At 44.8% G+C, this 22,180-nt stretch overlaps 1 protein-coding gene and 1 long non-coding RNA gene across 4 annotated transcripts in view; both read right to left on the reverse strand.

Annotated features, from left to right (window-relative positions):
- Positions 1-6,715: 6,715 nt before the first annotated feature.
- LOC143128039 (uncharacterized) lies at positions 6,716-8,001 on the reverse strand. Of its 2 annotated transcripts, none has more exons than XR_012987788.1 (3): positions 7,893-8,001; positions 7,127-7,229; positions 6,716-6,837 (listed from the first exon to the last, which is right to left on the reverse strand). It is a non-coding gene; the product is annotated as an uncharacterized LOC143128039 (long non-coding RNA). The 2 variants fall into 2 exon arrangements; XR_012987789.1 differs by lacking the exon at positions 7,893-8,001 and adding an exon at positions 7,645-7,863.
- Positions 8,002-19,614: 11,613 nt separating this feature from the next.
- The window catches only part of acap1 (ArfGAP with coiled-coil, ankyrin repeat and PH domains 1), a 34,400-nt gene continuing 31,834 nt past the window's right edge, over positions 19,615-22,180 (reverse strand). For both annotated transcript variants that reach the window (XM_076289005.1, XM_076289004.1), the window contains one exon: positions 19,615-20,047. In XM_076289005.1, the coding sequence (XP_076145120.1) occupies positions 19,947-20,047 (101 nt within the window). In that variant the 3' untranslated portion in view covers positions 19,615-19,946. The remainder of the gene's footprint in view (positions 20,048-22,180) is intronic.

Here is a 22,180-nt window from a genome sequence, read left to right on the forward strand (position 1 = left end):
GCTTGCTCATGCCGTGGCAACGCCATTTCTGCTATAGCGCTCTGCTAGGCCCCCGCATTGCTGCTTGCAGCTATATTTATTATTATTATTACACTTCTGCCATTGGAGTCTATGGCAGCCCATAGAACGCCTGGCTAAAAAGTTCAGATTTTTCCGTCGAAAGTTTCGGGACACTCCACTGACCACTCACACTTATTTACGGACCTCTAAACCCAGCCGTCTAGCGCCACCAACAGGTCAAAGTTTGGCCGAAAGTTGAAAAGCTGGGTTGAAAGGTATTTGCAAGTCATTATTATTATGAAATTTAGCGCCCTGATTCAGGAATGTCCCATGATCACTCTCACCAATTTACAGAACTCTATGCCGAACACTCTAGCGCCACCAATGGGTCGAATCTGGACTCACATTCACGCATGTAACAATTGAACGGTGTGTTCGATTTTCACAAATCAAGCACCGTTGGAATCCCTGGACTGACTTGAGTTGAATGACCCCTACTACGTCACTTTCCGCCATACTGGACCTCCGCCATATTGGATTTAGTCCAAACTCTACGAAAATGTTCAGCGTTTATACATTTCTTCCGATTTTCATGACACTTGGCTGAGATGATCATCAGACCGAGCCGCACAAAAGATACTTGGCAGATTTGTCAATTTCAAGTTTGTTTTCCCGTGACAGCCAATCAAATATGGTGACGAAGCCGCCAAACAGGAAGTGGACAAACATCTAGGTGACGCTTTGAGTTAACATAACAAAACTCGAGACCATTAGTCAGGACACTGTCCCAATCACTCACACCAATTTTCATGCATATACATTGGACACACTAGCGCCACCACCAGTTTAATGCTGGACATGCGTTCATGCGCGTGATCCTTGACTCTTTTGTCTGATTTTCACAATTGAGGTAGCGTCTGAATCCTTGGACCATCCCGAGTTCATCGACTCCTATCCCATCACTTTCCGCCATATTGGACCTCCGCCATATTGGAATTGGTCTAAACTCTACGAAAAGTTTCAGCGGTCCCAAATTTCATTTGATTTTCACAGAACTTGGCAGAGATGATCTTCAGACCGAGCCGCACAAACGATACTTGTCAGATTTTTTAATTTCATTTTTGTTTGCCCGTGACAGACAATCAAATATGGCGATTAAGCCACCAAACAGGAAGTGGGCTAACATCTCGGCTATGCTTTAATGTATGAAGTCCAAACTTGGTACAGGGACTTTGTATCTGATTGTGAGGACACGGTAAGAAATTCACATCATTTGGCCTCTATAGGGGGCGCTGTAATACAGGAAGTGTATCTCAGCAACAGTTCGGTGTATGAAGTCCAAACTTGGTACAGGGACTTCGTATCTGATCGTGAGGACACAGCAAGAAAATTGGCATCATTTGGCCTCTATAGGGGGCGCTGTATTACAGGAAGTGAGCTCGTATCTCAGCAACACTTCGGTGTATGAAGTCCAAACTTAGTATAAGGACCTGTTACCTGATTATGATGATGCACTAGGAAATTGGAATCATTTGGCCTCCATAGGGGGCGCTGTAATACAGGAAGTGAGCTCGTATCTCAGCAACACTTTGGTGTATGAAGTCCAAACTTGGTACAGGGAAATATTAGCTGATTGTGAGGACATGAAGGAAAGTGTTCTCATTTGGCCTCTAGGGGTGCTGTAATAATGAAAGTGAGCTCACATCTCAGCAACACTTTGGTGTATGAAGTCCAAACTTGGTAGAGGGACATGGTAGCTGATTGTGAGACCGCACAAAGACATTGGTGTAATTTGGCCTCTTGCTGTAAGTGCTTGCTGATGCCGTGGCAACGCCATTTCTGCTATAGCGCTCTGCTAGGCCCCCGCATTGCTGCTTGCAGCTATATTTGGGGGCCTAGCAGCGAAGCTGCGAAGGCACCCATTGAGTTAGTAGTTTTTCCTATTATTGGGGGCCTAGCAGCGAAGCTGCGAAGGCACCCATTGAGTTAGTAGTTTTTCCTATTATTATTATTATTATTATTATTATTACACTTCTGCCATTGGAGTCTATGGCAGCCCATAGAACGCCTGGCTAAAAAGTGCAGATTTTTTGCCTGAAAGTTTCGGGACACTCCACTGACCACTCACACTCATTTACGGACCTCTAAACCCAGCCGTCTAGCGCCACCAACAGGTCAAAGTTTGGCTGAAAGTTGAAAAGCTGGGTTGAAAGGTATTTGCAAGTCATTATTATTATGAAATTTAGCGCCCTGATTCAGGACCGTCCCATGATCACTCTCACGAATTTACAAAGCTCTATGCCGAACACTCTAGCGCCACCAATAGGTCGAATCTGGACTCACATTTACGCATGTAACAATTGAACGGTGTGTTCGATTTTCACAAATTAAGCACCATTGGAATCCCTGGACTGACTTGAGTTGATTGACCCCTATTACGTCACTTTTGGCCATACTGGACCTCCGCCATATTGGATTTAGTCCAAACTCTACGAAAAGTTTCAGCGGTTACAAATTTCCTCAGATTTTCACGAAACTTGTTGGAGATGATCTTCTGCCCGAGCCGCACAAACGATGCTGATGTCAGATTTTTCAATTTCATTTTTGTTTGCCCGTGACAGCCAATCAAATATGGTGACGAGGACGCCAAACAGGAAGTGGACAAACATCTAGGTGACGCTTTGAGTTAACATAACAAAACTCGAGACCATTAGTCAGGACACTGTCCCAATCACTCACACCAAATTTCATGCATATACATTGAACACACTAGCGCCACCACCAGTTTAATGCTGCACATGCGTTTATGCGCGTGATCCTTGACTCTTTTGTCTGATTTTCACAATTGAGGTAGCGTCTGAATCCTTGGACCATCCCGAGTTCATCGACTCCTATCCCGTCACTTTCTGCCATATTGGACCATCGCCATATTGGAATTGGTCTAAACTCTACGAAAAGTTTCAGCGGTCACAAATTTCATTTGATTTTCACAGAACTTGGCAGAGATGATCTTCAGACCGAGCCGCACAAACGATACTTGTCAGATTTTTCAGATTCCACTTTATTGGCCTATGGCAGCCAATCAAATATGGCCATGAAGCCGCAAAACAGGAAGTGGGCTAACATCTCGGAGACGCTTTAATGTATGAAGTCCAAACTGGGTACAGGGACTTTGTATCTGATTGTGAGGACACAGCAGGAAATTGGCATCATTTGGCCTCTATAGGGGGTGCTGTAATACAGGAAGTGAGCTCGTATCTCAGCAACACTTCGGTGTATGAAGTCCAAACTTGGTACAGGGACATATTAGCTGATTGTGAGGACATGAAGGAAAGTGGTCTCATTTGGCCTCTAGGGGTGCTGTAATAAAGAAAGTGAGCTCACATCTCAGCAACACTTTGGTGTATGAAGTCCAAACTTGGTAGAGGGACATGGTAGCTGATTGTGAGAACGCACAAGGACATTGGTGTAATTTGGCCTTTTGCTGTGAGTGCTTGCTCATGCCGTGGCAACGCCATTCCTGCTATAGCGCTCTGCTAGGCCCCCGCATTGCTGCTTGCAGCTATATTTATTATTATTATTATTATTATTATTACACTTCTGCCATTGGAGTCTATGGCAGCCCATAGAACGCCTGGCTAAAAAGTTCAGATTTTTTCGTCGAAAGTTTCGGGACACTCCACTGACCACTCATACTCATTTACGGACCTCTAAACCCAGCCGTCTAGCGCCACCAACAGGTCAAAGTTTGGCCGAAAGTTGAAAAGCTGGGTTGAAAGGTATTTGCAAGTCATTTTTATTATGAAATTTAGCGCCCTGATTCAGGCCCGTCCCATGATCACTCTCACGAATTTACAAAGCTCTATGCCGAACACTCTAGCGCCACCAATAGGTCGAATCTGGACTCACATTTACGCATGTAACAATTGAACGGTGTGTTCGATTTTCACAAATTAAGCACCGTTGGAATCCCTGGACTGACTTGAGTTGATTGACCCCTATTACATCACTTTTGGCCATACTGGACCTCCGCCATATTGGATTTAGTCCAAACTCTACGAAAAGTTTCAGCGGTTACAAATTTCCTCAGATTTTCACGAAACTTGTTGGAGATGATCTTCTGCCCGAGCCGCACAAACGATACTGGTCAGATTTTTCAATTTCATTTTTGTTTGCCCGTGACAGCCAATCAAATATGGTGACGAGGACGCCAAACAGGAAGTGGACAAACATCTAGGTGACGCTTTGAGATAACATAACAAAACTCAAGACCATTAGTCAGGACACTGTCCCAATCACTCACACCAAATTTCATGCATATACATTGAACACACTAGCGCCACCACCAGTTTAATGGTGCACATGCGTTCATGCGCGTGACTCTTTTGTCTGATTTTCACAATTGAGGTAGCATCTGAATCCTTGGACCATCCCGAGTTCATCGACTCCTACCCCATCACTTTCCGCCATATTGGACCTCCGCCATATTGGAATTGGTCTAAACTCTACGAAAAGTTTCAGCGGTCCCAAATTTCATTTGATTTTCACAGAACTTGGCAGAGATGATCTTCAGACCGAGCCGCACAAACGATACTTGTCAGATTTTTTAATTTCATTTTTGTTTGCCCGTGACAGACAATCAAATATGGCGATGAAGCCACCAAACAGGAAGTGGGCTAACATCTCGGCTATGCTTTAATGTATGAAGTCCAAACTGGGTACAGGGACTTTGTATCTGATTGTGAGGACACAGCAGGAAATTGGCATCATTTGGCCTCTATAGGGGGTGCTGTAATACAGGAAGTGAGCTTGTATCTCAGCAACGCTTTGGTGTACAAACTCCAAACTTAGTATAAGGACCTGTTACCTGATTATGATGATGCACTAGGAAATTGGAATCATTTGGCCTCTACAGGGGGCGCTGTAATACAGGAAGTGAGCTCGTATCTCAGCAACACTTTGGTGTATGAAGTCCAAACTTGGTAGAGGGACATGGTAGCTGATTGTGAGACCGCACAAAGACATTGGTGTAATTTGGCCTCTTGCTGTAAGTGCTTGCTCATGCCGTGGCAACGCCATTTCTGCTATAGCGCTCTGCTAGGCCCCCGCATTGCTGCTTGCAGCTATATTTTTATTTGTTGTAGCGTGACAAGGTGGCGTGAAAGGATAGACCTCTGCATTTCGGATCTTGTTAGTCGTAGGTTCGAGCCTAGATAATGATAAATTAATAATGATGTTGGAATCTTGGATAGGCTCAGTCACTAAATATTCCTATGATCGTTTTGAACCTGTAGTCCTAGTTTTAACTACTGATTGGAGACCATATGCTTACTAGCCTAGGCTTAGGATAAATGTATATTATGTTCTATGCAAATTGGCATGGTTAGATTAGATTCAACTTTATTGTCATTGTGCAGAGCACAAGTACAAATACAACCAAATACAGTTTGCATCTAACCAGAAGTGCCAAAAAGGCAGAAAAGTGCAATGTGATATATAAAGTATAGACAGGTGGTGCATAGACAGGACAATAAATATAGTGCAGTGTAGACAGTAGTATACAGTTGGTTTGCAGAAGGTGGTTTAGAGTGATATAAATGAAATATAAATATGTGCAGTATCTTATCAGTTACCTTACAGTAAGAGCAGAATAAATATGGATATGTAATATGAACAATGTTGAACATGTTGTTATGTAAGTGCTTTGGGTTTCACTCTGTTCTAAAAGCGCTATATAAATGAATACTTTACTTTATGATTGCCCTTCATTTCACTGGAAGTTTTTCATGCCTTTATGCAGCATTTTTCCAATGTTGCCCTTGTTATGTGTTTTCACTGTGACACTGAAAATGGAATACTGTTACCACACACAAGTATTTCATGATATTTTAAATGCACAGATACAGTTTTTTTACCATTACTTTTCATCCATTGTAGTTATGAAGTTGTGTGTTGAATCACAACCACAAAATGACAGTTCACATAGCACAAATGTTTCAATGCTCAAATGGTTGAAGGATCTGCGCCAGCTGTACCAACACACACACACACACACACACACACACACACATACACACTCACACTCACATACACACACACACACAGTGTTACTGTAGGTGCTGCTGAGACAGTAGCAAAGTATATACTGTTCAAATGCATGTCTATATTCCCTGAGTGCACTGACATTTCAAGACCTACTTTATTCCATCAACCCCCTATGATAATACAAGCATGTCAACTGCTCCATCTAGGAGCCCAACAGCGAGGCAGAGGCACGGTACAACAACGCCCATAGCCGGACCCACGTTGTTGTGGAGAGGGCCCTGGGCATGTGGAAAGGTGTGTGAGCAAATCCGCTGGTGGCCTGAAGCTCCATCCTGCAAAGGCGTGCAGTGTAGTTTTGGTGGCGGCGCTTCTGCAACATGGCCCTTCAGGATCACATCCCACTGCCGGCTGATGAGGAGCTGTTAGTGGAGGAGGTGGAAGAGGTCATTCCAGTGGCTGCTTCACACCTTCCTGCTGGCCTGGAAGCACACTGGGAATTAGTTGCACATATGTTTGGCCCCTAAACACCCAAACCCCACAATTCCCTGCCACATTACCTGTTTTTTCCCCTTTTGTTTATGTTTCTTTACATTTATTTTAGTTTGGTGGGGGTGAGGGGGTAAATGTACTTAACTTTCCCACCATCACTTTCTCCCCATGATCCCTCCCACACACACACACACACACATGTTCCCTATGAGCCATGACATCAAAATACATACACAGATTGAAAGGTCACAAAGCAAAGGCAACTTACCATTTTTCCGCCTCCCATGACAGGCCTACCCATACCTGGGCCATGAATGACAAGTTAAATCAGTGAAAATCATGTCACATTTTGACACTGACCACAGCACTCTGCATGCTCACTTAAGTCCCAGAGGTCTTAAAGTTCTCCAAGCGAGAGGCTACTCAACAGCAGCATTCTCCAATGTCATTGTACCAACATAATTCAGCTATGTGTTCAAATATCAAGATCATATAATAACTGAGAGTAGTCTAACGTATACACCCGCTAAACATAGCTTGTGATCAGACAAGATACAACACAAACCCCACTCCACAGGCATAGGCTACTCACCTCACACCCATCGACTCAGTCTTGAACCCCTGACCTCTCTCATGTAAAGCACACACGCTACAGTCTCTGCCACAGCACAGTCACTTCACCACATCATAATGGGCTGTAGAGTCCATATACCGTTAGCTATGTGTATGATTAGCAGATGCTTTATCCAAACACACTTAACACACGACTACAATGTAACGTTATCCTTTTATAACAATTACAATGCTAGCCTCACATAACAATACCGTTGGCATTCAAAAGCTTTATCACCAGATAACTTAACAGGTGTTCGAAAGAATCTGTGCTGACACATTAGCATTAGGCTACATGTAAATTCACGAATAATAACAACACAGATGATTGCGGTCATCATAGCACTTCACCACAGGCCGCTCTGTTGTAGGCTAACTCCACAACACTTCACTTTCCACTGTACCACATAACGTTGTCCAGTAATGTGTAATTGTAGCCTCCAGCAATGCTATGGTATGGTATCCCACAGCAATGTTATGGGATCGTTTAATGGCTACCTCTCATCCATCTGTCCTCTGCGTGTTCCGTCATCAGGGTTGGTTACGTCGTCTACTATGGTTCTTACTACTTACTACAGGTCGAGAGGTGTAGTTGTAACTACACAACTTTACGATAGTGGTTGCGAACGTTAGTTGCTACTATGGTTTTGGGAAACACTGACGCAGTGTCACGATGCATCGTACTATGTAAGTTCCACCACTATAGTTCACACTATCATTTTGGGGAACAGTTGTGTCGTACTTACATAGTTGCAACCATGTTAGTTGCTACCGTAGTTAGCAACGATGCTTTTGGGAAACGCACTCCAGCTAAGTAACAGCTGGCATGGAACCAAAGTCAAGACACTTTCAAAACAATAATTTGACAAATTTCAGTCATGTTGATTTTGAGGAATGTGATATATGAGAGTTGTGAATCTGCAATGGAAGGTCTCCCCTCCTGTTCTGATTTGATTTAGATGAACAGGTTGTGACAGGCTGACGGTGTAAAATATGGTAGGCCTAGGTGCTTAAACCAGTACTATGCAAGGTTTTTATAACTTAATATAGCAACTTCGAAGCCATATTGACGGTAAATGAACTTGTAATAGAGGAATCGCTCACCTAGCATAGCCATAGAGCACAGCTGGCATCGACCCAGACGGAGAACCAGCCTTGCAATTAAACTCTCATCGACCCGGAGACATCTCGCGAGAATCATGAAACATTACCTGGTCAGTAGATATAGCCATGGATATTAGAAAGCTAGATATTGCATTGGGCTACATAACGTACGTAAATAGCGCTGCCATCTTGGTGGGGGCAACAATAACTGGAGGCCAGTGGAGATGCATGTGACTCTGACTGGAAATCAGACAGGTGTCTCTGATTGCCAGCAAGTGTTGCCCATAGACAGTAAACGTGTTGCCCCCAGCAATATGGCAGCTGCGTTTACGATGCCACCTAATAGAACTCGATGGACACTGCGGTATCTAGCTTTCTAATATCTATGGATATAGCCAGAGAATTTTCAATAGGTCTCATTTCTCAATAAACCATGTAATCTATGCACAGTGTATAATGCAAAGCTATACTGTACACAATCCACACTTTCCTATAGTAGAGGGGTTATCAACAATTCATTAATGATCATAGCCGTGGGAAGTAGGGGTGCTGCAGGAAAGCACGCATATTTATATGTCATACCACTCACGATCAGAAAAAAAAGAAGCTCTCCGTCCCCCTGTCTATTATTTTATTATGCACTAAAAAATGTTAGGCCTACATTAGACCTGGGAGATCTAAACAAAAACTAAACAAATTAACAAAACAAACCTGAGGGAGATATCCTATGACGCTAGCTTTATGGTACGACAATATGCCATATAGACCTCTCCAGAATATATCCCGCCTCCTAACTTCCGTATCCATCCAACTTCCGGGCGTGGATTGTCTATGGGAAATAACATGGCGTTTTGAAAGATCGAAAGATCGATTTTCGGTGCCGTTTAAGTAGTATAGTCTATAGTATACTACTTAAACGGCACCGAAAATCAAAAAATCCAGTGGAAACTATATGGCAGAAGTGTGTAGGCCAATCTGCCCACCAGCTTTTTCAACTTCGCTACCTACAGATGTTTTACCGGTATGATATTTCGAAACGCCATGTTATTTCTCATAGACAATCCACGCCCGGAAGTTGGATGGATACGGAAGTTACGGAGGCGGGACTTATTCTGGAGAGGTCAATTAAAGCGATGGTTCGGAGTAATTTCACCCTAGGGTCCTTTGCACTATGACCCCGAGCCAAACACCCTCCCAGAACCTTTTTTCCCTTGGTCGAACCCTGGTCGAGTAGCGCTATCAAAAACTAATGACGTTCTGCAGTCGTGATGGAACCAACTTTTATCTCGTAAATTACCCCACTAATAATGCCCTGAATGGTACGAAACTTCTGCAGTAGTACAACTACGACCTTTAGTCCAATAACGAGGCATTAGAAAGTTTGTAAGTGCACCAGGAGTTTATTTAAATAAGACTTGCCTGATTATCTGCTACTATACCGCTGCATCGACGTTTCTTCCGTGATTTGGGAAAAGCCTGTAAAAGTCCTGGCAGGAAGCATGCATAAGGATGTAGATCCAGGAATGCACTAATATTTTGTTCGTAGTCCAGTTTGCAACAATTATTAGTTATTACTAAGTTGTAAACACTTCGGAAAAAAAATATTTAAAACTGGATATACCAAAAAACGTTGATGTAATCGCTTCCTGCAAGGACTTTTACAGGCTTTTCCCAAATCACGGAAGAAACGTTGACGCAGCGGTATAGTAGCAGATAATCAGGCAAGTCTTATTTAAATAAACTCCTGGTGCACTTACAAACTTTCTAATGCCTCGTTATTGGACTAAATGTCGTAGTTGTACTACTGCAGAAGTTTCGTACCATTCAGGGCATTATTAGTGGGGTAATTTACGAGATAAAAGTTGGTTCCATCATGACTGCAGAACGTCATTCGTTTCTGACGGCGCTACTCGACCAGGGCTCGACCAAGGGAAAAAAGGTTCTGGGAGGGTGTTTGGCTCGGGGTCATGGTGCAAAGAACCCTAGGGTAAAATTACTCCGAACCATCGCTTTAAGTAGGCTAGCTGAATATTACCGTGAGTTTCCCAAGGAGCTGAACACGGGCCGCCTCAATCTTCAGCTTAAAATGATGCATAGTGTTATCGGGGAGTCTCGGTGCACCACGGTGAAAGGTGCCATGGATATTAAGTAAGCTCCATCCACAAACAAGAGCTCTCTTCAGCGAGGTAGATAAACTTATTCATTCATCTGTGTCTTTGCGTGCCTGTTTCAGTGGCCTCCTCAGAGCGTTCTTTCTCTTCTTTTTGAAAGTGTATGTTAAAGGCTACACTGTGCGTTTATGATGTCAGCAGGGGCGCAGGAGATATTTTGAAAGTGAGGGGGACCAAATTGTGAACACAAACCCATAGTGAAATCAGATTTCCAGATATCGGATCGCCACCTCTGGCCCACTTTCGACCATCATATTTTAAACTTGCCAGAATATTAAGATAATACCATTGATTGTTTTCAAAATATTATTTGATTAAAATTGTCAAAACTGTGAGATGAGCACAATGCCAGATCGGCCCTCAGACCAGCTTCTTGCTATGTGCAATTCTACTAATTTTTTTAGATTTATTTTACACTACTTGGGCCAATGGTAGAATACTCTAAAAGCAACATGATGTTGATATTTTATGAAGCCATGAATGAATAATCATGCCTATGATCCAAACATAGACTACATGATCAAATAGCCTAGTTAGGCCTACAGTACCTAAATTGTCTGGTATAAACCAAATCAACTCTCCACTATGTGTCTGCAGTTAATATTTATGCAATGTTAGAACATGTTGGCTTAACAAGTTACCAGTCTAGAACACACAGAAAATTGCAACAGAAAGTTGCCTTTATAATCAACTATTTGTTCCAACAGCATTTAAACAAAGCATTTATAAAATTGAAAAAAAAAAAATATATTACATAAGTAAAATAAAATACTGTTACTGTAGTAACTGTACCACATTATCCCAAGCTTCAAAGAGCTCCCCATGTCTGTGACAGCCAGACGTGACACCAGCTTGTTTATACCCCACACTGAACGCGTAAGAAAGGCCCATCACTCTGTGGTGTGGTCGCCTACTCTCTGGGATTTATGCACCAAGGTAACTGAAGTATCCAATTTGTGTCTTGAAATTATGTTTGAAATAAATGTCTTAGAACAAAAACTTTGGGTAGGCCTATATACTTGTATTTTATAGTTAGGCTAGTGAAAAAGAGTTGATCAGTAGGCTAGTTGAGTTTGTTATCAATAAACAGAACAGCTAATGTCATGTTGAGCAGGAGATAGGCTACCATAAATCCTCAAATTTTTTGGCTGTAGATGGCTGTGGTTAGTGATGTGATTCTGTTAATGGGGAGTTTTACATAGTTAGCGCAAACCCTATAGGTTATTATTTATTTAGCGTATATAAGGCTTTTTTTCCTTATCAAAAGTGAGGGGGACGACGGCTGTCTCTTCAGCACTGCGTGGGACACATCCCCCACGTTGTCAGGGTTGCAGTATGGAGAGCTGGACCGAGGCGCAGGGCAAGTAGCGATCGAGGCACACGTAAACGTCAGAACAGGAATCTTTAATACAAACGCACACTACAACCACGAAACAACATCAAAGACCGACAGGGGACTGAGGGGAGACAGAGGGTTTAAATACACAGGGATTTAACAAGGCACAGGTGGACACGAAACAAGGTAAAACGAGAGACAGGTGAACACAGGGCTGGAAATCATAATTAAATGAGCAGACTAATAATGACAAACAGGTAAGGGGCGGAGACACAGGGAACTGAGACATGGCAAGACAAACAAAGGAGCACATGGTTGACAGGAAGTAAAACACAGGGACAGGAAGTAAACGCAGGAGCACATGGCACAGGAGGTAAACAAAGGAGGGACAGGGAAAACAGGATCGTTACAGTACCCCCCCTTTAAGGGCCGGATTCCAGACGGCCCAACAGAAAAAAAGGAGAAGTCCAAGCAGGGGGGGTGGAGGGGGCCAAAGGCAGGAGGGCCAGGCAGGCGGCCGGTCAGGGACAGCAGTTCAGGCGGGCGGCCGGGCGGACGGCCGGACAGGGACGGCGGTTCAGGCGGGCGGCCGGTCAGGGACGGCAGTTCAGGCGGGCGGCCGGACAGGGACAGAGGGTTAGGCGGACGGCCGGGTGGATGGCCGATCAGGGACGGCGGTTCAGGCAGGTGGCCGGGTGGATGGCCGGTCAGGGACGGCGTTTCAGGCGACTGGGCTGCAGGCACCGGAGTAGGGACTGGAGCCAGAGCCGGGCCTGGAGCCGGAGGGGGTACTGGAGCCGGAGCCTGGCCTGGAGCCGGAGCCAGAGCCAAACCCGGGACAGGAGCGAGTGCTGGAGCCAGAGCGGGGACTGGAGCCGGACTCGGCGCAGGAGCCGGACTCGGCGCAGGAGGCGGAGCCGGACTCGGCGCAGGAGGCGGAGCCGGACTCGGCGCAGGAGCCGGAGCCGGACTCGGCGCAGGAGCCGGAGCCGGACTCGGCGCAGGAGCCGGAGCCGGACTCGGCGCAGGAGCCGGACTCGGCGCAGGAGGCGGAGCCGGACTCGGCGCAGGAGGCGGAGCCGGAGCCGGAGCCGGAGCAGGAGCCGGAGCAGGAGCCGGACTCGGCGGAGACGGAGCAGGAGCCGGACTCGGCGGAGACGGAGCAGGAGCCGGACTCGGCGGAGACGGAGCAGGAGTAGGACTCGGAGGAGACGGAGCAGGAGCAGGACTCGGCGCGGGAGGCGGAGCCGGACTCAGCGGAGCCGGAGCAGGAGCCGGAGCAGGGACTGGAGTCACGGGAGCCGGAGTCAGAACTGGAGCACGAGCTGGCACAGGAGCTTGACTCGGGGATGGAGAGGGAGCTGGAACCGGAGTCGGGACTGGAGCTGGAGCCAAAATCGGGACTGGAGCCGGAGCCGGAATCAGGGCTGGAGCCAGAATCGGGACTGGAGCCGGAGGCGCTTCAGAGTGCGGGGAATCGGGACTAGAACTCGGAAGCGCTTCAGAGCGCGGGGACTCGGGACTGGAACTCGGAGGCGCTTCAGAGCGCGGCGACTCGGGACTGGAACTGGGAGGCGCTTCAGAGCGCGGGGACTCGGGACTGGAACTGGAACTCGGAGGCGCTTCAGAGCGCGGGGACTCGGGACTGGAACTCGGAGGCGCCTCAGAGCGCGGGGCTGGCACCGGAATCGGGGCTGGAGCGGGAGCTACCGGAAGAACTGCAGGCCCAGGGCGTTGGGGAGTTGGAACAGGAAAGGGGCCTGGTCCCTCCTCCTCAGAGGACCAGTCCTCCTCGTCTGAGGCCCGGTTGTCCTCGTCGGAGGCCCAGTCGTCCTCGTCGGAGGCCCAGTCGTCCTCGTCGGAGGCCCAGTCGTCCTCCAAGGCACTGGGGAACCGTCTGATGGCGAGCCGGGTTCCCCAAAAGGCCGACCTCCCAAAATCACCAGAAAAATGAGCAATGTACTTGCCTGCGGGGTCCATGATTTGCGGTCGGTCTTTCTGTCAGGGTTGCAGTATGGAGAGCTGGACCGAGGCGCAGGGCAAGTAGCGATCGAGGCACACGTAAACGTCAGAACAGGAATCTTTAATACAAATCGGCGGAGACGGAGCAGGAGCCGGACTCGGCGGAGACGGAGCAGGAGCCGGACTCGGCGGAGACGGAGCAGGAGCAGGACTCGGAGGAGACGGAGCAGGAGCAGGACTCGGCGCGGGAGGCGGAGCCGGACTCAGCGGAGCCGGAGCAGGAGCCGGAGCAGGGACTGGAGTCACGGGAGCCGGAGTCAGAACTGGAGCACGAGCTGGCACAGGAGCTTGACTCGGGGATGGAGAGGGAGCTGGAACCGGAGTCGGGACTGGAGCTGGAGCCAAAATCGGGACTGGAGCCGGAGCCGGAATCAGGGCTGGAGCCAGAATCGGGACTGGAGCCGGAGGCGCTTCAGAGTGCGGGGAATCGGGACTAGAACTCGGAAGCGCTTCAGAGCGCGGGGACTCGGGACTGGAACTCGGAGGCGCTTCAGAGCGCGGCGACTCGGGACTGGAACTGGGAGGCGCTTCAGAGCGCGGGGACTCGGGACTGGAACTGGAACTCGAAGGCGCTTCAGAGCGCGGGGACTCGGGACTGGAACTCGGAGGCGCCTCAGAGCGCGGGGCTGGCACCGGAATCGGGGCTGGAGCGGGAGCTACCGGAAGAACTGCAGGCCCAGGGCGTTGGGGAGTTGGAACAGGAAAGGGGCCTGGTCCCTCCTCCTCAGAGGACCAGTCCTCCTCGTCTGAGGCCCGGTTGTCCTCGTCGGAGGCCCAGTCGTCCTCGTCGGAGGCCCAGTCGTCCTCGTCGGAGGCCCAGTCGTCCTCCAAGGCACTGGGGAACCGTCTGATGGCGAGCCGGGTTCCCCAAAAGGCCGACCTCCCAAAATCACCAGAAAAATGAGCAATGTACTTGCCTGCGGGGTCCATGATTTGCGGTCGGTCTTTCTGTCAGGGTTGCAGTATGGAGAGCTGGACCGAGGCGCAGGGCAAGTAGCGATCGAGGCACACGTAAACGTCAGAACAGGAATCTTTAATACAAACGCACACTACAACCACGAAACAACATCAAAGACCGACAGGGGACTGAGGGGAGACAGAGGGTTTAAATACACAGGGATTTAACAAGGCACAGGTGGACACGAAACAAGGTAAAACGAGAGACAGGTGAACACAGGGCTGGAAATCATAATTAAATGAGCAGACTAATAATGACAAACAGGTAAGGGGTGGAGACACAGGGAACTGAGACATGGCAAGACAAACAAAGGAGCACATGGTTGACAGGAAGTAAAACACAGGGACAGAAAGTAAACGCAGGAGCACATGGCACAGGAGGTAAACAAAGGAGGGACAGGGAACACAGGATCGTTACACACGTCCCCCGTGCCTCCTGCGCCCCTGGATGTCAGCATTTGTTGTAGGCTATATTTGTGATATGTGGATCAATTTAATGTAGGCTAGCCTATGAATATTGCGTTGTGTAGGCCTATGTTATGCATATGTTTTGATGTCAATGTGTTCTGTCTAATATGCTGTGCGATAGGGTCTTTAGCCTGTTTTGACACCCATGTCAGAAGCGTCAATAATTATTACATAATTATTTATTAATGTTGGTGTTCAACAGTTTTATATTTCTCGTGTTCACCGTCGATTTCGGTGCAAGGCTACAGCAACTTTGTTACCTTACTAGTGTAGCGTCAGATAGCAGACGGTTACTTTGTTTGCGTTAGTATCAATCTGTGGATTGCGAAATTTTGTCGCATTTTTTCTGTAGTGTAGCCATAATGTTCTTGACAGTGATGTATGCCTGTGCTGTGTGTCATGCAATGCCAGTATGCTGTTGTCCATTAACAGAGAAAGGCGTTTAAATAAAATACAATAACTTTTTTTAACCCCCCCCCCCCCCCCCACTACAGCACCCCCAACCAAAACTCACTTCCCACGGCCCTGTTAATGATGCATGCAGTGTCTCAGAGAAATCCGAGAAATCGGTTTCACTGCACAATGTCTCAATTTGTACTGAGCATGAACCATCAGGTCTCTGCCTGCAGTGAGCCAGGTTGGCAGTAAGCTTGTGTGGCCTTTGGGATGTAAGCGTGGAGCATCAGATACCATCTTAATTGTTAATTATCTGTGAAATCTGGAAATCTGTTTACACTGTTCGCACTGTACAAATTACACACTGTCTCAAAAATGTATGTGTGACTGTTTATGTGGCCTACAGTCTTAGCTTCGCCAGGACTTTCCAGGGTGAATTCAGATTTAAAAGTGGACATATAGTAATTTAGCTTGGTGCTGCTGGACTGTTTTACGTTTTTGTCAAGATCATACAATGTCACATTTGTACCAATGTTAAAAACTTAAAAAGTACAATTTAATGCAGGTTAGCATGTGTGCTAACTAAAATCCAACTGAATTTATACACCATGTTGAGCATAGGGAATGTGGAACGGTGAACCCAAGCTATAGCACCATGTCAGAAGAGTGGGAAAAGTTGTCAGAAAAGTTGTGAAATAGGTAATAATAATAATAATAATAAGCTTTATTTGTATAGCACCTTTCATACACAGAATGCAGCTCAAAGTGCTTTATTTACATTTGGAGCATGTAACACAATAATAGTCAGTCAGTCGTTATCAATTACTTTCACTTTTCTTCATTGCTGTGACCGTTTATGATCCAATCAGCAACATATCAGAAATATAAAAAATAACATGTCGCACATTATTAGAGAAGAGTCAGTCATTCCCCTTCCTCGTTGAGGAAGGTATTTAACTGATTACAAACGACTTTTTCTTTGTACTTTGCTTAGGAACGTTAGGTTTGATATAGGCCTGTAGTTGCTCAGATTAGTATGGTCAAGATTCGACATTTTAAGTAAAGGTTTCACAACAGCGGTTTTAAAAGCAGTTGGAAATATACCTGTTTCTAATGAGGTATTTATTATCTTGAGAATTAAGGGAGCTAAGCTATCACATTTTTGAGGAATCTAGTAGGGATTGGATCCAAAGCACATGTTGAGGAGCCGGTTTGGAGTCTATAAGAGCTATGAACTGCTGTTCTGCTTTAATGTCCAAGAGTCGCGATTTGATTGCAATTTCGGGATGAATTTTTGAAGTATGTAGTACTATATTAAAAGATACACAATAATGATCAGACATATTTATATCATTTACTGATAAGTCCGTGACTTCTATCCCTCTAGAAATGACTAGATCGAGGGTGTTGCCAAGGTTGTGGGTGGGCCCTGTAACATGCTGCTTTAGCTCTAAACTGTCCAAAACATTAAGGAACTTACTGTTACAGACTACGTAATAGTCTGTGTCTTGTAGCAAATGGTAAAACTGCCTGACGCCTTGTCTTTAAGTTTATTTCCACAGACAAAATCTTGGTTTTACTCTTTTATTTAATATATTTGTATGATGTTTAATAGGTTTTTTACCAAACATTTGTATTAGACCTATTTTAGTTATGTATTACATGTACCTTCTATCAATTTCCTGTAATGCACAGTACTTTAATTGCTTTTTGTTTATTTTTTTCTTTTTGAACTGATTGCACACTGCTAAAATATATGCTATTATGAATGATTATGCATATATTATACATATTATGCAAAACTCACTTTTTCTGTGCTTTTGTACTTCCATTTGGGTCTCTGATGCTTCTACAAACACTGCAGGTGCTAAACAAAACCGTGCGTTCCATTTTGGTCGCCATTTTGGTCACCTATCTTTTCCAACCAGCACCATGCGAAAGAGTGTCAACAGTATTTTGTGTAGTAGGCTACACAAAATATCCAAACGTCTTTTACACACCTGATATCATCCATATTTCAAGTATACAAATGAGTGGCAATGGGGTTGGTAAGCGATATCCACTGAATCCACCGACCCTGGCTTACGACCATGCTGCCCATTGATGTAAACAGTTCCTGAGCGGGGAGTGGCCAACAACAGCTCATTTGCATTTAAGGCAACAGGCCCCAGAAACAGCCTATTCTGAAAGGGACTAAAAAGTGGCATGAATGGAGCTGCGGATAATGTGTAATCTGAGAGGAATTTTGCAGCTTCAGGGACATGTTTTGTGCAACCAGGCCTATTTTGACTTGTTGAAAAAGAAGTATGCAGGTTTTAAGAATTACAGTTAGGTGAATTCTTCTTACAGAAAAGGGAATTTTGAATGTCAGTCAGGATAGTGAACCTGCTCACCTTTGCTCCAATTCCAGTTTCCATTCGCTTGCTGTATTTTAGGCTAAGCTGTTCTTCTTGTCGGGTGCCAGAATATTTTTAATTATTCACATAACAACTCAGAATGACTGTATAAGAGAGACCCCTGAAAACTTGGCCCAAAGCTGATGATACACCACCAAGGCAATACAAAACTTTTTGACCAGTTATGCAAAGTGGAGAATTGTTGTTTGGGTAAGTTGAGTCTGATAAGGATTTTTTTTAGAGAATGCACCTCCAAGATGGTCAGCCAGACACAAAAGACAACAAAGACAAGGAGAAGAGGCCAGACAAGAAGGAGCCAAAAATACAGGAAACAATCTTCAATCTATTTTGCCAGAGACTGTCTGATGATGTCAACTCCATTAAAGGACTGTTATTGGTGCCTACGCCTGTCACTTATTTAAGTAGTAAGTAGTCCCTTAAGGTAGAACTCTTTAAATTCTTTCGCTCTGTTAAGTCAGAATATTTCTATCATAAGGGGAGAACCAACTTACCTTTGACAGCTGAGAATGCTCCTACAGAATACAGAACGCCTGCACAGTTATCTCTGTCTAAGGACTCTAACACCACTGTAAAACCAGCCGATAAAGGGAGTGGGATAATGCTGATGGACAGTATGTATGATGATGAAATCAATAGAGAGTTATTTGACTGCAAGTTCTACACAAAGTTCTCATGTGAGAACACACCCCTTTAAAGGAAAAATGGTCCAGTTTCTAAAACAAGCCTGGTCCTCTGATCATGTGAGTCAGTCTGAATATAAATATTTAATTAATATTTTTTCCCATCAAACCAGTGATTTACAGTTTACCTAAAGTAAAGTACATAAAGCTTCAGAAGGGTTTCCAAAATGTTGTCCTATCATAGCTTGTATGTATTGGTTAACTTATAGAACCTTTATCCCATTTTGTTGACTGCCATATAAGACCATTAGTGGAAAAGCTCCCATCATACCTTAGAGATACTGGTGATTTTATATCTCAACTTTCTGAAGTGACATGCATTAGTGATAGGATTGATTCTGGTCAGGATTCAACACATCTGTACAAGGGATGATGATTTCCAAGCGGAGACACAGAAACTCTTTGAGACAGTTTTTAACGAGAGTGTATCCACGAGAAGTTTTAGATGAAGCTTTCACTAAGGTGCATGGAAAGAACAGAAAGGACTTTAGCTTTCCAAAGCTAAATTTAAGAGGCAAACATCCTTCTCCTGTGTATTTAATACCAGCTGTTCACTACTTGGAAGAGCTATATGTAACTTTGTAAATAACACCTGCACAGAACCTATTTAAATGGTGGCTCAATATGCACTACTCTTTGCAATGAGGGAAGACCGGGATTGACTAAAACATTTGCACTGCACTTTGCACTAGATATCTTTAAAAAATATATACAAATCTTTCAAGACTTTGTTTAACTTTTTGGCCCTCTGTGTGAGAGTCGAGTCCTTACTGACTGTTGTGATAATTGTAATAAATTATCATCATGTCCCAGACTAGTATCTCCCTGAAAGGAGATCTAGGATGGGAGGGGCCAGGCTACGCTAGTATGGTGGATGCCATGTCAAAAAAATAATTAATAACAGGATACACAATCTATTTAATTCAGTACAGTTTTATTCTTCACTCTCAAGTGCTGGGAAATCCATATAAAACAATCAGAATATACATATAAGATAAAAAGAAATAAATCCAGCACAAAACGTACTTTACCATTAAACATGGTGCAAGAGAAGTTACATACACAGGATTGGTCATGGTTCAGGCACACGTGTAGAGAAAGCACATGATTCTGACAATGACTGGAAAATAAGTGAGCAAAAATGTTTGTGTGTGTATGTGTGTGTTTATGTGTGTGCCCATGTGTGTGTGTGTGTGTGTACAAGCTGAACAGAAGGGAGCATGTGTTGTGAAACACTGCCACCTGCTGATCAGGGGGTTTTGATGTCGGTGCTGCGGCGTTTTAGCTTCTCTGGGTTGTTGGAAGCCATCTGAGAGAAATCTCTGAAGATATCTAGACAAGTCTCATCACCTGAGAGGGGACACAAAAGTAGGGTTAGCCATGCAGTAAGGTACGCATAGATAAACACATGCATTGTAATAAACAGCGGAGAGAGAGAGAGAGAGAGAGAGAGAGAGAATAATACACATAACATAATTAAATCATGCACTATGCCCATGCAATTTAGTAAAATAATCTTCAGTCTACTAGCCCACTACTGCAGGGGCCTACCTCTCTGTTTGTTACAGGTGTTGTGTCTGTAGAAACATTGGGTCGAAATATTGACCTTGGTGGACTGAATGGTACTGCCCTAGGGTAATTCATGATGACAGGTTTGGCATAGCCTTTGTTTATGTACAGTATCTCTCCATATGGCATGCCATTCTACAAAAAAAACTCACATCCACACAGACACAAGACTTTGCATGCAAGTGTGATTTACCCAAGCACCCCACGCCAGTTGCCCAATAATTAGTTTGTTAATTCATCTAATGAGCCAAAATAAAATTTAAAAAATCACAATTAGTTGCGCAAGAATCCCATTTAACTGGGGCAAAGCAGGCAGCTATGCAGAGCACAAGCCCTTTTCAAAACCTATAGAATCCAGCACACTGCACCAAAACCTCCCATTCTTTCTAGGTTTCCAATGTTTTCTTTCAATATATTTTGATGAATCCATTATCCATAGGAGGGAAATTAAGTTGGGACATTATGGACAAGGGGACATGAGGACAAGCCTGCAGCACACACACACACACACACACACACGAAAAGATAAGAAGGTAGATTCTGGGAGAGGATACACAAACACTCGCACAAACAAACATACAAACACACACACAAATAATTGTAATGACTAATTATAGTTTGGGGGATGCTAGACTAAGTGGAAAGGGGTACACAGTGTTGATTGAGGTTTTGAAACGGGCCCCTGTGTGCACGGCATGCTATGAGGCTGAGAGAGTGGACTATTACCTGTGGCGGGCGGGCGGGCGGGGTGCAGACGACACACACAACTGTGCAAGCAGCAGAGACTGACCGCCTCCATGGACACATCAGCACACACACACACACACACACACACGTACGTGCACACACAGACACGAACACACACACACATATCAGCACACACACACACACACGTACGTACGCGCACACACAGACACAAACACACACACACACACACACATACACACACAGTCACAAACACACACGCGCATGCACGCACGCACGCACGCACATAAATATCCACACACAGAGCCATTCAGATTGCAGACAGTCAAATAAAGACACAAATTAAAAAAACTCAACAACAAACATGTGCAACATAGACCTTTAAGAGTTAGCCACACTGGGGTGCTTTCAAAAGACAATGACTGAAATAACACACTTTACAAGCACAGCATCATGTGGAAGGCAACCAGTCCCATATGAAAAGCAGTTTCCACTGAATGAATATTAGCAGAACACCAAGATAGTCAGTCCACTGGCTGAGAACAGCCACATTGCACCAGGTTAGTGGCCCGCTGTCCTAATTCAACACCAACACCTTTTCATTGAGCCCTAAATGGACATATACTAAAAAATATGCATTTTCATGTTAAATGCCCAAAACACCAAAACACTGGGATTCCAATGTCAGTGGCAAAAATATTAGTATCCTTGCATATCAATGAGGCCTTTTTAATCAGATAGTCTATTAAAAGTCTAATTAAAAGTAAAAAAGTCCTACAATGTATCTGTTCCAACCATTCACTCAATTAGCTGATTCTACTGTAATTAGCACAACTCTTTAGCCAGGTAGATGAGTAAATTAATAAAATAACCTGTTTTGTGTGAACAGGTATAACCAATACATGGTAGGACTTTCCGAAGCTGGGTTATTAGAGGTAGCATGGGTTACATACACGATTACTGTATAAAGAACATGCACTCTTAAAACGAATGTGTAGGAATAAACACAAACTGCGTTGTTCCCAAACTGCGTTGTGGACACAGAGATGTGTTAAACACAACGCAAGTTGTGTCATTTTCAACATATACTATGTAACGAATAACAAAAGCAATGTGTTGGAAACAAGACAAACTGTGTTGTCCCTATCTGGACACAAAGATGTATTAAAAACAACGGAAGTTGTGTTGTTTTCAACACATTCGTTTTAA

Source organism: Alosa pseudoharengus, unplaced genomic scaffold (genome assembly GCF_046254945.1).
Source record: "Alosa pseudoharengus isolate Yale_2024_CS ecotype anadromous, Long Island Sound unplaced genomic scaffold, YU_APseudo_1.1 YU_APseudo_1.1_scf_17, whole genome shotgun sequence".
Classification (NCBI taxonomy): Eukaryota; Metazoa; Chordata; class Actinopteri; order Clupeiformes; family Clupeidae; genus Alosa; species Alosa pseudoharengus.